Raw genomic sequence first — 17,514 nt, 5'->3', positions numbered from 1 at the left:
ATCTGTATACTCTCCCACCCTGTGTCTTCCTCCTCTGCTTTCTGCCCTCTGCAATTCCTTTTTTACATGTCTCTATTCAAGAACACGTCACAAATCACAATCAGAGAAGAATTATTCAATTAGTGTATGCTAACCATTAGAATTTCCTTCTCTTATGCTTTTGGTTGTTTCTCTGCTCATGTAGGCAAGCTGGCCTCCCAATTTTCAGCACGTATAATGTCCTCTGGAGTGGCAGTCTTACTTTATTAAACCATAGTCATCTCCCTACTTGGAGATGAATACTGCTGTCTAAAGACCATTGAGGTTTCTTTTTAAAAGGCCAGGGTCCCACTGCCTTGTATGGAATATGATAATGTATTCCCCAGGATGCTCCATACTCCTGAGTGTCTCAGCACATCAGCAATGCAGAGAACCTTTGGGGAAGCTAGGTTGTTTATTTTGCAGCAATTGATGCTCTGACCAGACAGATAGTTTTTTCTCACTTTAAATTGCACTGCAAACCTCCAGGAAAAGGATATAAACAGTTTCTGAATCTAAAGCTTTTAAACAAAACTGCCTTTAATTTGAAGGGATTCCTTAATATTGCTTCCTATGACATTTTCCTTTTTGTGATTTCCTACTTTCTAGACTACCAGAAATTTGAAATAACTCCTCAGCAGACTGACACATACATGTACACCCAAACATCACCCTACCCCTCTTTTAAGACTTGGACAGTTTCCAAATGCTGCTATTTTGAAGTCTGAATAAAATACATTAATTTCTCTGAGTAACATATACCACCCTAATAAAAGGAATGAGAGGAATATATCTCAGGTAATGCTACCTTTGCTTTGTATGTGAGTATTTACTGCAAGGATCCATGATGTCTACTGAGAGCATAATAGCAGAAAGGGTTGATCAAGCATTCAATAGAAATGGTCACAGGAACAATCAAGTGATTATTTAAGACCAAGACTTTCTAAATCATTCATTTCAGAGATGTTACAATGTGTATGAAAGACTGAATTACTCAATGTCAAACTATAATACAGACAATCCATCTATTCTTATCTTGTTGCAGCCATTTGCTATTCACAGTTTTTAAGTACCCATGAGCATTATTCTATGTCCAGGGATGATATAAGAAATGGTACTACATAACTTTTTTAACCAAACTTGTAATTTCACTCTCCAGTAAGCACTTCCAGTAAGCAATACTCCTCCACCAAGGCAAACAACAACTGTTCTACAATTTAAAGTTTAAAAGATTACTTCTATACTTATCTTACACATGATTTCTATGTCTTTACAAAGCCAAACATGTCATAATAATGTCAGATGGGCATTTGGTGATCCAGATGTCTTCAGGAAAGGGCTTATATCAATCATCTTATTTTGGGATATGGGAGCCCTTTGGTTTCCATCTCTCCATTGTTATAAAATGTGTAGGTGTGTGTTTATGCTATGAATTTCAGTTGAGATGCATGTCACAAAGTGCCAAGGAGTCCCCTTATACTCTGAGTGAAGATGTAATTCCTATTCTATTGTGAGACTCAAATGAGATAATGGAAGCCCTTTAAAAAGTACAAAGTCTCATACATTGAAATGTAAGATCAAATAATATCTTGACAAAATCATTATTAAACCATAAATCAAAACCAGTTGTCAAATAAAAATAGAAAGAACTGATATTCTCATACCTAGACAAAATCTTATAGTCATTTATCAAAAGTTACAAACATCCCTTTTGGAAGTGGACAGGGCTGAAGAAGATCCACTTAATCAACTAATAAGCATTTGCTTAGCTACTATTACTTGTCTGAAGCTGTGCTGGTGCTGACCCAGGTCCTGATTCAAAGGCTGATCTAAATTAGTAAAAAAACAAACAAACAAACAAACAAACAAAAAAACAAAGACAACAGCAACAGCAAAAAGTTAATTTGGAAGGTAGTTGGGGTGCTTAAGAGGGAAGAAGGGGACTCAACTTGGTCTTTCCTCTCTCAGATCTAACCCTTTTTACTTAGTTAATTGGAGCACTAGGCTATAAATCTTGCATACTTAGGGCCAGAGCTCTCAGTCTACAATTTGCATAGAAGTTTGGCAATATTGAGTTTCCAAATAAAATGATTAACAAGCAGCTTCAGGGTGGCCTTGGAGAAAACAATCTTTCTTGAATCTTGCCACCTTGATATGAAGGTTTTTGTTTTTGTTTTTGTTTTTAATAGAGTTCTGAGGTAGTTTATGAGGGAGAGGCTAGAAGGCAAGAGAAAGGAATGATCCATATTTCAGAAGCACCCTTCAGTGCCTAGAATCTGATTAATGCAGTCCTTGGCAAAGAATGGGAACATCTTATTAGGGAGGAGCTGGTTGCTTAGTTCAACTTGTGATGTAGTTTGCTACAATTACAGACGTTTTAGGAATACAGTATTTGCCCAACACTTCAATAGTGAGAAATGAGTCCACCTGATCAGAAAAGCTGTTTGCCTTGCTTTGCTTTGCACAATATCATCCATCAGATTTCATGAAGCAAAGAATTAGAATTTGTTATGAGAATGTCTATAATCCAGTCTAATTCCAGGGTAGGCAGAGGCCTGTGAGGGAACTATTTGTTGAAACAATGTTTTAAAGGCACTGCCAAATAAACATAGAGCATTTATAGCTGTGCACAATAGGAATCAGCTTCATTTATGCAGCAGGAAGATCATTTACAACCAATTTCTAAAAGATACCAAGTGTCAATTATAAAATATTCAAATCAAGGCCAGAAATGGCAATACTTAAAAGAGGCCTATTGAGCAATGCTAGATTGCAGTTGGAATCAGGATTTTCAGGAATAGTTTATGAGTTTATTAAGATAAAGCCTTTTGTATGGTGGTCATTAACCTTTTTACCAATGAAAAATAGAAGCTTAGAAACTGGGACAAAGAATCAGGAGATCAAAATTCCCTAAACAAGTAGATTCTAGCTACTACTTTTTCCTCTTGGTCATGCTGCTCTCTCCAAGATTGCTAGTATTCCAAAAGATCAAAGGAATGGAATCAGCAGTAGCATCTCTTCCTCTCCTCCAGGCATTTTATTGTCAGCTCTTCCCATCCTGCTCAATATTCTTCCCTTTTCCTTATCTCCTACCCCTTAGCACCAGGTGATATCTAACAAAGAATGTCAAAGTATGGAAAGACATCTAAAGCCTCATTTTTTGTAGAGTAATTGTTAATATCAAAAGGAAGAGGTAGAGACTGGAGAGATAGCAAGAGAGAGGGGGGTTAGGAGAATATGAAAAAGGAAAAAAAGGAAGACAAAAAAGGAAAAGGCAATGGAGAAAGGAGAAGGGTAGTTGAGAGATAAAGAAGAGAGAGAAAGTAAAGGGGAGATAGAGGAAAGGAAAGGAAAAAAGACAGGAGAAAAACAATGAAGAAGAGAGGAGGTGACAGGAAAGATGAAAAGGCGTTTGAGAAATGGTGAGTAGATTTAAAGATCAAGATTTGGATTTTAGCAAAGAATTCATGAAAAGAAAATCCTAAAGAGGCAGAGTGAAAATATAATTGCTACTAAAATATGGAAGACACCCAAAGTTAAACAAAGGAATGCTATTTCTGAATCCTTTCATAAGAATCAACCCCAGTCAAAACTAAAAACAAAAATAAAATTTTCCCTTCCTGTCCTTTAGTGTCCCTCTTCCCTTTTGAACTTTTTTTCCCTTCAGGTGCCTAGTGCCAACATGCTGCCCCTTGGCCACCTCTACCCTCTACCACTGTCACTGTTGGACTCTGACTGAACTTGTCTTCCTTAGCAGGACCCCATGGATTTCCCCAGTAAAAATTAACTTTCTTGAAGTAATGTGATGCTCTATTTTTGTCTTTGTATTGGCAGATAATAAATGCTTAAAAATTACTTGTTTAGTCTTAGTTTCCACTCCCAGCACCCAATACAGTACCTTGCACATTGTGGGAACTTAATAAATGCTTGCTAAATTACTGATTATCCCAGCTCTTTCTCCAGTCCTACTCTCATATTAAACCTCACTTTATTCTTTCTTCTGTTCCTTGAGTGCAATTGATCCTTGTACTCTATTCAAGACTATCTGATCAATCCTTTAAATCAAAGGTGTATGTGGTCTATGGCAATTGCATGTATTATTCCTCCCAGATAATATTTGCAAAAGAACCAGGGAATGTCATAACTACAAACCATCATAGAAATGTTCTAACTCCTCTGATAACTAAGGAAGCAAACTCAGAGATATAAGGTAACATACAATCATGGGTTGCAATAGGCTGATCTAGGACTTGAATCCAACTCTCTTGTGGAAATTTCAGAGTCATGTTGAGGTGACTAGGCAGGAATATTCACTGTTCAATGTGGACGGTGAGGTTCTATATTCCCCAAACCATAGAAGGAAGGTGGTTTTCTAAAGCAGCTATACGTTTCATGATTGAAAGCAATGAGTTCCTTTTGTCTATAGGTTATGGAATGTTTTTTTTTTTCCCCAAGAAAATACAGGACTTCTAAGGCCAATCTTCTATTGGCACGTGATGAGCTACTTAATTGTCTTCATTCAGTATCATAAACAATTACTTTGGATCCAAGCCAAGGATAGGGCACCTGGTAAAAAAGGCTGTTGATCTTCTTCAAAATCTTTCCATCATATTTAATTATTCCAGATAAAGATTGGGTTTCTGAAGAAAAAGTTGGGGGATCTGAGTAGCTACCTTACAGCCTAGCCTATAGAATATAAATCATAGAAGAACCTTAGAGATCAGCTACTCCAAATACCAATAGCACCAATGGGGTACCATTTCACAGGTAGGGAAACTAAGACTTGAAGGAGTTAAATGAATAATCTGTGGCAGAGCTGAATTGTAGAACTATTTGTAGTCTCTTGATTCCCAGTGTTTTTTCCCAATCAAAGTTAAGTCTTCTTCATCATCTAGCATCATAGTGATGCTACTATATCTGTAACATCTTCACTGGCAATAAGTTCCTGTAGCCTCAGCAAGTCTGTGCCATAAAGCTTGTCTCTGTTAGAAATACTAAGTCTCTTGGAGATCACAGGGGATCTGGGATATGGATAAGGTGAGAAAACTGACTCAGCAAGTAGGTGAAAGAGCTGTGAAGAAAACCTTCTCACTTCTCTGGAGTCATCTGACCTCTTACCTCCCCTATTTGTCTAAAAACATCACAAAAAGAGCTCTAGGCTCTGAAATGTCTTTAATTCCTTATGGTTTGGGTGAATAAACATATGGATCTGTGCCTTGAGATCTCCCCTTTTGAGGAAGACCTTAGAGGGAATATCCACACAAATTAGGCATCAGAATATAGAAACAGACATAACAAGCCTGAATTTGTTGCTTTGGTTTGTTTTTTTTTTTCCCTTTTCTCAGTAGCTGTGGGTAGCAGATTTTTCAGGGACCATATTATACCTGAGAGAAGCTCAGTTTCAGTCTTCTTTACCCTTGTTCTTGCAAGCCCAGGACTGTGGAAATGCTGCTTGATTTACAACAGTGTAAGCCTTCCCACAAAACACCAAGAGCCTCTTCTTTCCCCTTTGCTGGTTTTTATTACCTTTCTCCTTTTATTTCAAATATAGCCTTGCAGAAGGTCTTGTGTGCGGGAGCCGAAGTACTTATTCACTGGCTGCTCTCTCATGACTGTTCAAACATTTGGCTGCTCTTTCTTGCTTTTAAAAAGAAATTCTACTCACACCTTACTCTATTTCCTGAAAAACAAAAATAAAGATATCTGGAATATCTGGAGCCATTTTCAAAAACCCAGTAGCTGATATTTATGGATTGCCTTTCCCAGAGGAACTCAGAGCAATCATACAAACTTTATCTAATTAAACTTTGTAGAACATTGTAGGAGCAAGATGGATCAGATATTATTACTTTGAGTTTCACATAGAAATATAGAATGATAACAGAACAATATATTTGCATTTAGAAATGAAAGGAATTTCAGTGATCATAAATTTAGATGCAGAAGGGACTTCAGAGGTCATCTAGTCCTGACACCTTTATTTTTATAGATGAGGAAACAGCCCAAAGTCTTATCCATTTGACTTTCCCAAGAGATTAGATGACTTGCTCAAGGTCACACAGGTAGTAAGTAGCAAAGATTATCTAGTCCAATCTCTTTGTTTTACAGGTGAGGAAACTGCAAATCATGGTTAGAATGAAAGCCATTGGAAGATTTAGGAAGAGAACTTAAGACGTTTACAACCTATTCTTCCCTCTTCCCACCTCCATCTCTAGTCTTCCCATCAAACTATTTTCTATTTGCTGAAATTTATTACTGTCCATATTTTCAGATTAACTCATGTTCTAATATTTTGACCCATTCGCATTTCCTTGGAACCATAATAATTGGTATGAATAATTCAAAGATATAGTGATCATCCAAGTGGTTCTCCAAGCCATCTTCAGAGAGGCAAAATCAGTTATGGGAGCCTTAGTCTATACTTTGCCGTTGCTGTGTCCATTCTTTTTTTAGCTAAGACCTTGTGTAAAGTATTGGCAACAAGGGCAGCTAAGTGTCACTGCGTGTAGGTTAAGTAAGCCTGGAATCTGGAGGACTCAGTTCAAATCTGGACTTGGACATTTAGTAGCTATGTGACCCTGAGCAAATCACTTGACCTGTGTTTGCCTAGCTCTTGCCCTAACATCTTGGAATTGTTACTAAAAGAGAAAGTAAGATTTTTTTAAAGAAAGAAATGTTCTAGAGGAAAAGTTTAAGGAATTATCAGTTTCATTCATCTTCACACTCTTCCCCTTTTAAAGATAGTAGCTATACTATTAGATAGATATATATTATAGAGATGTATGTTGAAATATCTCTATATCTATAAGATAGAGAGATAAATATATCTTAAAACTCAGAGAAACTACAAGAAGTGATTGGATCTATTCTCCTTTTTCTTGGTAAAGGTTTTTCCCTGAGCCACACTTGGGAAATTAACATTTCTTCTGTTTTTAGAAACAGCACACTCATAGATCTAGAAGGACCTCCAGAGACCATCTAGTTTAAATTAGTCACTTTTTACAATTGAGGAAACTGAGACCTGTGAATATTGCATCTTAGCCAAGTTCTCTCACAAAGGATTATGTGATGGTGGGGAAGTTTTAAAATAAATCCTCTGACCCCTGAGCCAGTCTCTTTACACTGCTTTAAACTGCTAGATCTCCAAGAGAAAGATCCCACCTCTTTCCTTGGTGAGAGTCACCAGTTAGATTGAATAGCTATAGAAAATATACTTCCTGATGGAAGTATTCAGAATGCAACTAGTCAATCTAATTCCTTCAAGATAAGATTTATTCCCATTTCCTCTTATTCTGGGCCCCTGCAGAGATGGAAAACAGTTGATTACCATTCTCCATATAATAAACCTTCATACTGAGAGACTTACTGAGTTACAGCTCTGTCTTCTCATTCCAGATTAAATAATTCAATCCCTTTAACCTTTCCTCAGAGGTCCTATTTGCCAGCCTTTAGTTTAATCATTTTCATTGCTCCCCTCTGGGCTCTCTCCAAGGACTCCACATCAAAATATGTTGCTTTTGTTATGCAGTTTATTCTCCTAAGCAACTTCCCCTGATGTAGGGGCTTGGATAGAGTGAAGCAAATAGAATTATTCTTACTCCAAAGGAAGTCATTCCCAGAACCATGGGTAACTGAAATTCAACAAAGGAATTTCTTGGAACCCCGAAATAACACATTGGTGGGGAATAAAGACTTAATAAAAACTGATGGTGGCATTTGCAAATGAAGGTGTGAACTAGCTGGACAACACCCACATTCCATTGGTTGTTCTGCAGGACCAATATCTAAATAACTTTTAAGGAGATAAAATCACCAAATGCCAATAAGTAGTATGGAACTACATGATGTGGTCAGCCCAGAAGGCTCTCTGAGGGGGGGTTAACAAAATTATGGTACTAATAAATTAATGAGATTAATGAGAGTTTTCATGTTATTTAAACATGTTTCTGCTGTGAAGGGGGCAGCAGAGTCTTCCCTACCATACAGATCATACTGTGACAAGTTGAGACTAGTGTCATGCAAAGGAACTTCCTGGCACATCACCACCATCATCAATTAATATTTTCTAATCACCCACTGAGAGTGTAGAGGGCTCTAAATGGCACTCAAAATATGATGCATAGAGGTTAATCAAATAAAGACAAATCTCTCTATGATCTCTTTGGTTATGAGTATAGAAAAGGGAAGATGTGGAAAGAGAAAATTCTCCAGATGTATCCAAATATACAAGGAGTACTTTGAAAAAAACCTTTCTTTTTTGAGACCAACTCCCTTCCCCCACCTCCATTTGGATTTTGAAAATGAACAGCTCCAAAAAATAGTCAAGATTTTATCTGACAGATTCCCCTAACCTCTGATGAATTGGATAAAAAAATTTACCTGACCATACTTGACCCTTTTGTTGAACTTATTGGGTTGTGAAGCCATGATGGGATTTTTTCCCATTTTCATCCCCTCTCAAATCATCTCCCCACACTCATGGGAAAGATTATGGGTTTATATATGGGGTGATTAGATAAGAACTAATCCTCCTCTAAGTTGGCTACTAGAAACCAAGTCAAATCCAGTCAACCAGCTTTATTCTTGAACTCATTTCAGTTTTCATTAGGTCCTTTGGCATCTAAGTAGAACTGCTCTGGCTAGAGAATGTCTATTGACAGTGGCCATGGAGATGCCAAAAGACGCTTGTGCCAAAGGCAATGAAGAGACTTGTGAGACTTAACTTTGGATCCAACTCAATGGTCTGTCTGGTTTACTGTTTCACCTTAGATGGTTTTGAAGCATGGGTTCTTGATTCTTATTTGTTATGGAACCCTCTGGAAGACTGGCAAAAACTTATGAACTCCTCAGCATAATAATGTTAATATGCAAAGTGAAATACAAAGCATTACAAAGCAAATCAATTATAATGAAATATAGTTATCAAAATATTAATATAAACAAGTTCAAAGCCCCATGCCAGGAACTTCTGCTTTAAAGTTGATTGAGTTCTGCAATAGCCCCTATCAAGTGCGTCCAACATGAATCTCAGAGCCAGGGTGCCACTCTGCTTTATGTACTTGTCCTCTAGAGAGAGGGAAAGAAACATGAATACAGATATAATGTACACTGATAGATAATTCACCTCCACAGGACAAACCCAAACTCACATAATAAGGGACAGATGCTATAGTTTTAACCAGGCACTAATAATATGTTTTGTTAATTTAGTAATCTTAAATGTTTTTAAATAATAGGCTTTGTTTTCAAATGGAACTATAAAGAGTGTCTGATCATAGTTCTGCAGGGGCAAAATGTCCTGTTATAAATTCATTGCAACAAATGAGATATTGTTAAGTGTTAATATACATTTTTAAGTGTTGATATACATTGCCAAAATCTTGTGTCAAGTAGATAGCAAATAACTGTTAGTGCCTACTTTAGAAGGGTTAGGGTTAGGAATCCAGTTATATTCCCCACTACACCTAATTAATGCTTCCATAATGGTATCTCTGATATTCCCAATTATTTCAAAGCATCAGCAATCTGGCCCATTCCCACTCCATTACTTGACAGCTTGGGAAATCATGCAAGCTTTGTTTCATTTAGATATGAAGCACATCATTGACTTAGCATGTGTGTGCATGTATAGAAGAAAGAAGTGACAGAGGATTCTAAAGAATGAAACATATGAATATGGGGAGGAAGGAAAGGATGAGGGGTAGGAGTAAGAGAGGGAAGGAGAGAGATGGAAAGGGAAAGGCAAGGGAAAGTGAATGAGTGGGGATAGAGGGAGACAGGAAGAAAGGAGAAGGGAGAGAGATACAGAGACAGAGAGAAGGAAGGAGGGAGGAAGAGAAAGAGAGGAGGAGGAAGAAAAAGGAAGAGAGAAGGGAAAAGAAAAGATGTAGTATAAGAGTGAAGGAGAGAGGGAAAGGGGGAGAGTGGAGAACAGGAATAAAGAAGGAAGAGAATAGAGTGAAAGAAAAGTGAAACAAGGGAAGAAGAGAGAGAGAAGGGAAAGTGAGGGAAAGGAAGAGAGAAGAGGGGGACCAAAGAAGGGAGAGAGGAGAAGGGAGAGAAAGAGATAAGAAAAGAGTAAAGGTGAGAGAGAAGAGAAAGAGAGAGGAGAACAGTAATAAGGAAAGAAGAGAATGGAAGGAAAGGAGAAACAGAAGAGAGAAAAGGAGAGAGGGAAGGAGAGAGGAGGAAGAAAAAGGAAGAGAGAGAAAGAGAAAGAATTAAAAGAATGAGGGGGAAGTAGGAGGAGGAGAGAGGGAAAGAGAGAGGGGAACTGGGAATAAGGTAGGAAAAGAATGGAGGGAGACAAGGAGAAAACAAAAGAATGGAAAAAAAGAAAGAAGAGAGGAGAGTGGGGCAGCTAGGTGGCTCAGTAGATTGAGAGACCCAAGTCATGGATTCAATTTTAAATTCAGATACTTCCTAGCTTTGTAACCCTGGGCAAGTCACTTAACCCTTATTGCATAGCCCTTACCACCTTGGAACCATTACACAGTATTAATTCTAGGGTATGGGTTGAGAGGAGAGAGAGAGACAGACAGACAGACAGACAGACAGACAGACAGACAGACAGACAGACAGAGACAGAGACAGAGAGACAGAGAGAGACAGAGACAGAGAGATAGACAGAGACAGAGACAGACAGAGACAGAGAGAGAGGGAGAGAGAGAGGGAAAGAGAGACAGACAGAGAAAGAGAGGGAGAGAGAGGGGGAAAGAGAGAGAGACAGAGACAGAGAGGCAGATTAGAGGAAATAAGGAAGAAACAAAGGGGAGTGGGAACAAGGAAGGGAGACAGTGGAAGAAGAAAGAGGACAGACAGAGAAGAAAAGAGAGAAGGGAGAGAGAAAGTGAAATTGGAGAATTTTAAAAGATTCATACATAAAAGAGTAGATTGTAGTTTCAGTAAGGCTTTTATGAATGCAAGAAAATAAAATCTATGCTGATTTGAAAAGCCATTTTTGGTGGTCATTCCACTCAAATAAATAAATAAACAAAAATTGGTAGCCAACAGATTAAAGGAACTCCATTTATAAAAATCAAATGAACCACTAACAATTCTTGTTTGAGACATGAATAAATCATTCTCTATGAATTATTCATCATTATCAAGAAACATGCTGGGAATTCCAGGAACTGGACTCAAAAAGGTACTATAATCCAGGAGGTATGGAAGGTGGGGGCTTGAGACAGTTCATTGTCTTATATTCACATTGGAGAATGAGAAGACAAACCAGATGGAGGTATCATTCATTTGATAAAGATAGTCACACTAGCCCTATTCTCCCATTTATAACTAAGTCTCTCGTGGTCTTCATACCTGGCAGAGAGAGCCAGCATAGCTATCCATAGAATTCTAATTCAGCAAACTCCATGTGCCAAAGAGGTCTGCAATCAGCCCCTTAAGAACAAAGGAAAGAAAAGGAAATAAAGAAAACATGTCTATCCAGCCAGTGGTAGTGTTGGGTAAAAAGTGGTTGTAGTTGAATGTGAGATTGGATGACTAGAGATTTCCCAGATGATGAGCTCCTCCATAGAGTGGCTTGCCTCTGACCTTCTCATACATGGTTTTGTTTTTCCCCTTCCCACTTTCATTAATTAATCTATTTCTGTATGTATTCCAGGTCCAAACTGCTTTGCAGGAACCACAATAATTCCGGCTGGCATTGAAGTAAAAGTGGATGAATGTAACATCTGTCACTGTCACAACGGGGACTGGTGGAAGCCAGCTCAGTGTTCAAAACGTGAATGCCAAGGCAAGCTGACTGTTTAAAGCAGAATCCCAACCAATGACAAGTCCATAAAATGAAAAAAAAATGTTATGGCTTCTACACTGCACATGTTTAAAACAAAACAAAACAAAAACTCCTGCCAACTACAAACGGGTCACCAGCAAAACCTTTTAGGGTTGACAAAAGTGAATATTTTACTAAGAGGAAATCTCTCTCTCTCTCTCTCTCTCTCTCTCTCTCTCTCTCTCTCTCTCTCTCTCTCTCTCTCTCTCTCTCTCTGTCTGTCTCTCTTGCTATTCCGAATATATACAGTATATCGCTATGTAACCCGCTTTCATAAGTCTCAATGCTTGATGGTGACACAAGGACGGGATTTTTGACTCAGAAAGGAAGTTCCATCCCTTCACAGACGCCTTTGCTGGTGATGCCTCTGACCTGCCAATTTACCTTCAGATGTTTAACTCCTTTTTACTCTTCTGTACATCAAACTTGGCATTTTCCTATTGTGGGTTCCCTCCCTTTTTAGAATCCAGGGGACCAGATTCTATAGAATGAAAAAAAAAAGTTTTCAGCTGAGCCAAAATGCTGAGCTAAAGGAATGCCTAAATAGTGAGCATATTTACTAACTAGGAGCACACCAAGACTCAGATTAATCAAACCACCCAAGTCAATCATGTTCATGTCCTGTGATAGAAAAAGAGAAACAGACCCAGAGAGGAAGCGCTGAGGAGCAGGGTAGGGACTGAGTGCTTTGCCCACCTGGTGGTGCCTCACACACTGAGGTTTCAAGAGTAAGACCTTGAAACCGCCAACCCAAACCTAAGGTGGGAAAGAAAATCTAGACCCAAAAACAGCCATGGCAAAGAAACAGGGTTCCACTGGAAAGGTTCTTTTAAAAATACTGCATTAGCCACCAGACTTCATCATACTGCTGTACTGAGTTTGGACTGTCCCAAACACTCTCAAGTAAACATAACACTGTCATCTGGCAATAGAACTCTGAGAGCCAAGTTGAACAGCCCCACTGTGAATCGGAATTGTTCTGAACAGCCTTGGCTCTGGAGGCCAGACTTGGTTGAAAGCCAGGAGGTCATCGAGATTTCCTGGATTGAGCCTGTATTTGTCATGTTACAGTTAACATCCTCTCAGCCCTATGTCGAAAAAGACAAGATTCAGGACACTCTTTCCACCTCAAGTGCTGATTTAAATTAGTGATTAGGGTAGAGATTAGGGTGAGACTTGCACAATAAATTTTATCAGTTGACCATTTAAAGACATGTGTGTATGTGTGCATATACATGGGTACAAATGTACGCATGTTATAACATACGTGCATGTATAGACATATATATATATTTAATAAAACAGTGAACCTTTGCAAGGTCTCAAGCTTGCCCTGGCAATGCTGCTAGTACAGTAACAGAAAAAATACACAGGGTATCCTAAGACCATCTTGATTCAAGTGTAGAATAGAAACTCCGAAGCCAGGCAACATGACGTTGCTAATTTCACTCTCTGGTCCTGAGGACACTGAAGCAAACACCATTTGATCCTTTGGGAAATTCTAAGATTGCCTCCAGTTTAGGTTTTCTTTCTTTCCTCCTCCTGTTCTCATGGTAATCTGGACCGTGCAAAGAGAGAGCCCAAATCTGGAATTCAACCAGAATTCCAGCAGCTGGGCTGCTGCCTGGAAAGAAAAAGGGTCTCCCACCAAAGCTTCAGTCCTGTGCATGCTGCCTCTGTCTCACTCCTTAGACCTTTGGGAACCTGAATCATCCCTCAGATGTCCCGGAGGGTAGATTTCCCCCGTGGGTAGCCCTCATATTGCCACTGATCCAACCTCAGGATACATATTTCTGCCATCCCCGTGTGCCCATTTTTCACTTTAAATTGCCAAGCTTTCCTCCCTGAAAAACACCTAATGCCCTCAAGAGAAGAGTTGTCATGCCTAAAATGAATGCATCAGGGAGCTAACCCCAACATTCTTTTCATGGTATAGCTTCGGTTGCACTGAAGCAGGCCAATGCCGCCTTCCTTTACGATGCCAATTTGCAGGGAAGCTAGTGCCTTTCGGTTGCCACCATGGATATATCATATAGACAGTCATGAATCATTCATGAACAATTCGGCATGATTTATCCCTCCACTCAAAAGTGAAGGCATTCCACAATGTCAGCTCACAGATAGACAGAGATGTACGATACTGTTTCCTTTGCGTGGAGGTTGTCTGCTGCCAGCTTCAAAAATCTACATTCTTTGAAATAAAATAATAATAATAATAATAAATGACAGGAAAAGGGTTTGAAACACAAAGAATATCATGAAGAGAGCCATGTAGCTTAGTGCCCTGTCTATTATTAAGGAGCTGTGATGTCCTTTATGGGGAATAGAAAAGGGAAGATGCAATTGGGAAGCTGAGATAGAGTCATTTTGCATCAAAGGATAGGCACAGTGAGAGTCACAGCAAGAATTTACTATAGTGGAGTATAACATCAGTCAAGAAGCTCTTCAGGGAGCTGAAAGAGGACTGCCTTCAAGTTGATTAGCTGCCAGAGAGTCGCCCTGACCCCATCCCATCTCAGGGGTTTCTGCTGTTTCCCTTAAGACTTTGTAGAGCTGACATGGGGTTGGTTTTTGGGGGTACCCCTTTCCCACCCAACCCCACTCCCAACCTTTAGGGAGATGTGAGCCTCTACTGTACAAAATTTCTCAGAAACCCATTACATTTTATAGTTTTCTTCTCAACAGGCCATTGAGATCTTCTTGCCAAACCCTGAACAATAAGACTGTTTATAGTTGTGTTAGTCATTTTTGTTTTAAGGCTTTGTTTGTGGACCACCATTCCTCTCCCTCCCTGCCCAACCCTTGCTCCTTTTTTCTCCCTCCTCTTTTGGTTTCTAGGCTTTCAGTCTAACCATGTGGAAGTTTGGGATCAACAGCCTGCTTGTCAGCTGATGTTGGTTAATAAGGACCCAATTTCTAAAATTTTTGAACAATAGTGTGCCTGAAAACTAGTGAAGAAAAATAAAAAACAAAACAAAACCTAAACACTAAGCTGTAAAAAGGGGATTCTAGCAACAATATTTGATGTGTAAAAGAATATATTATTAAAAAATTATTTTGTTAAATATAAAGTGTGTTAACCAGCAAACATTGTTTGTAGTATACTTTACTTCCCAAGATTTCTCATTTCCCCTCTGCCCCATTATAGTTAGTTATTCAACACCAAACATTGAATGGTTTCCATCTCTGGAGAGTGCGTGTCGCACTGAGGCAAGAATCATTTAGAACTTGTTATCCTTTCAGGGTGCTTTTTAAAAAAAATGGCATGTCTGCTTTTCTTTCTCTTTTTAATAAACTAGGCTTGCACTATGACTCATGAATACTAAAGCAGTCCCTAGCAAAGCTCTAGGAGAAAATTATACCTTAGTACGCCAATGAAACTTCTTTCTCACAAACATAGGTATTCCCTCCAATGAAGCACCCAACTATGCTTGCGTACCCAGTATGACTCTTGTCCTTATCCTCTCAATAACTACCCCACAGGCAGTCTACCCAATGTGCTGGGGCCTTGCTGAATCATAGATGAAAGAAACTAAAGAGGGCTTTCTTCATAAGGTCTCTCTTGTGTAGAGGTCATCTAGAGATGGGATTTAGAACTGGGAGGGTCCTCAGAGATGCTTTGGTTCAGCTCTCTCATTTGACCGATGAGGAACGACTGAAAATTCAGTGAGGTTATTAAGTGATTTTGTCCAAGGTTACTTGGCTTGTAAAGGGGCAACAAAACCTGGTCTCTGTCCATGTGCTTATGCAATATCGGTGAGGGGAATGCATGCCATGCATTCCTGCACATGCACACACACACACACATCCAACCATGCACTCCTGCACAATGTCACTTCCCAGAGATGTCATACCCAGGGATCACTCCCAGATGCATAGCCTTGCTTGGCCAGAGAAGGCCAGAGAAGGTAATATTTACACTCCTTACTATTTTTGGTTCTTCAACTGTTGACATTTTACCCCATTTCAGAGACAGATTTTTTTTTATTCCAGTGATTATTGAAGAAGACTGGTGCCTGCAAATAGATGCTGAGTATTGTAGGAACTAGACCCGAAGTTTTTTTCAGCATGATAGAACCAGTCAGACAGCCCTTGAATTTCCCTGGCATCATCTTCAAGAACCCAGTCACTTCTATGCCTAGTTGAGGCATTGGAGTAGGATTTTGCAGGTGAAATAAACCTGGAAGTTTTTCAATGCAAAAATAGACTACTGTCATTATTTTAAATTTTTGCTTTCAATCTTTCCCTCCCAAGGTGATTGGAGGAGGGGACTTGCAATAGAAAAATGTTTCATTCCACAAAAAGTCAAGTTCAGTCAAATTAGTTGCCCAATCTGTCTCTTCTTGCTTGGTTTTTATGATGAAAACTGTTTCATGGAGGGGGGTCTGATTAAAGGAAAACTATCATCATATTTCCAAAGGAAAAAACCAGGGATATCCAGTATTCAAATTTGGTTTGTATTTCCACTTTGTTGGAATATATAAATTCTACCAAATGTAGTCCTTTGCTTTGGTTTTCTTGAATCTTCTTTCTAAAAGCCTAAACTCAGAGGATTTATAATAGGATAAGTTAAATAATCCCAGGAATGAATTAAAATGAGAAGGGGCACGTTTCTGAAAAATGCATTAACCCTTTCAGATCAGAATAAAGTTCTCAACCCAGGGTCAACTTTCCTCATGACTTCAATGATAACAATTTCCAAATGAGAAGTGAAGGTCCTAGAAGAATTTGACTTAAGGGTTTAAACAAAAATAAAGACATTTTGGTCCTGTGTGAGGGCTGAGATTTTCTTCACTGACTCAGAAGCACAAATGACTCAGGACTGATATACTAACAGAATGAAAAAGAAAAAGGTTTATGCACCATAGATCATATACCTAAGTGGTACTGCACATATGCAATTGCTGACCCCAAACACCCTCCCATTAATCTAATTCCTATGGAGTCTTGATTAGCTGAAGTAAATGAGTCTGAAAGCACTTGGATTATAAAACACTGGAGTAATAAGGACTGACAGGCACAGTGTTCTTTCACTGGATTTCTTTGAAATATGCACCTGTGTGCTGTGTTTTAACATTAAGGACACTTCCTCAAAGAGCGACTGCTTTATAATGTGTTGATGGCTAGATGGTTTTTTCTTTTTTTCTTTTGTTTTTTTCCCCTAATCCAGATGTGTGACTCCATTACTGTGGTGACTATCCAAAGTGGAAACTCCCTTCCCAAAACAGACCAGCAATTCATGAATAACTTTCATCTTAAAGAGTTTCCTGGGGACTAAGAAGTAAATAGACAACCAAGGGGTTACTCTGCTAGGAGTATGACTCAGAGATAGGATGTGAAGTCAAGACTTACTGACACTAGGGCCATTGGGCTACCTGCTATTTTCTAGTATTGGTTAGCTAGTATTATATGTTTGACCAAGCTTCTGATTTGGAATGTTACTTAACTCATGATTCATCCCAGTTTCCTTTGTCTTAACCAACTAACACGTAAACAAGCATAGTTCTCTATTTTTTTTTTTTTGGTAAAGAAAAACAATTTTTCAAATACTTAAGGATTCAGATCAATATAATGACCAATTACATCTCCAAAGGACCAGTGATAAAGCAGGTTACTTGACAAGAAAGATCTACTCAGTGTCAGGGTGTCAGGCTCTTTTACTTCATTTTCATGAGAATGGACACTAGGAACCAAGTGCTAAA

The 17,514-nt window shown here is 38.8% G+C and overlaps 1 protein-coding gene across 1 annotated transcript in view; it reads left to right on the top strand.

Annotated features, from left to right (window-relative positions):
* Nucleotides 1-16,015, top strand: part of VWC2L (von Willebrand factor C domain containing 2 like) — a 169,247-nt gene extending 153,232 nt beyond the window's left edge. The window contains exon 4 of the mRNA XM_001364020.4: nucleotides 11,642-16,015. Within this exon, the coding sequence (XP_001364057.2) occupies nucleotides 11,642-11,790 (149 nt within the window). The 3' untranslated portion in view covers nucleotides 11,791-16,015. The remainder of the gene's footprint in view (nucleotides 1-11,641) is intronic.
* Nucleotides 16,016-17,514: the final 1,499 nt, after the last annotated feature.

This window comes from Monodelphis domestica, chromosome 8, assembly GCF_027887165.1.
Source record: "Monodelphis domestica isolate mMonDom1 chromosome 8, mMonDom1.pri, whole genome shotgun sequence".
NCBI classification, from domain to species: Eukaryota; Metazoa; Chordata; class Mammalia; order Didelphimorphia; family Didelphidae; genus Monodelphis; species Monodelphis domestica.
The sequence above is the reverse complement of the archived record's forward strand: the minus strand, read 5'-3'. Positions and strand labels throughout refer to the sequence as shown.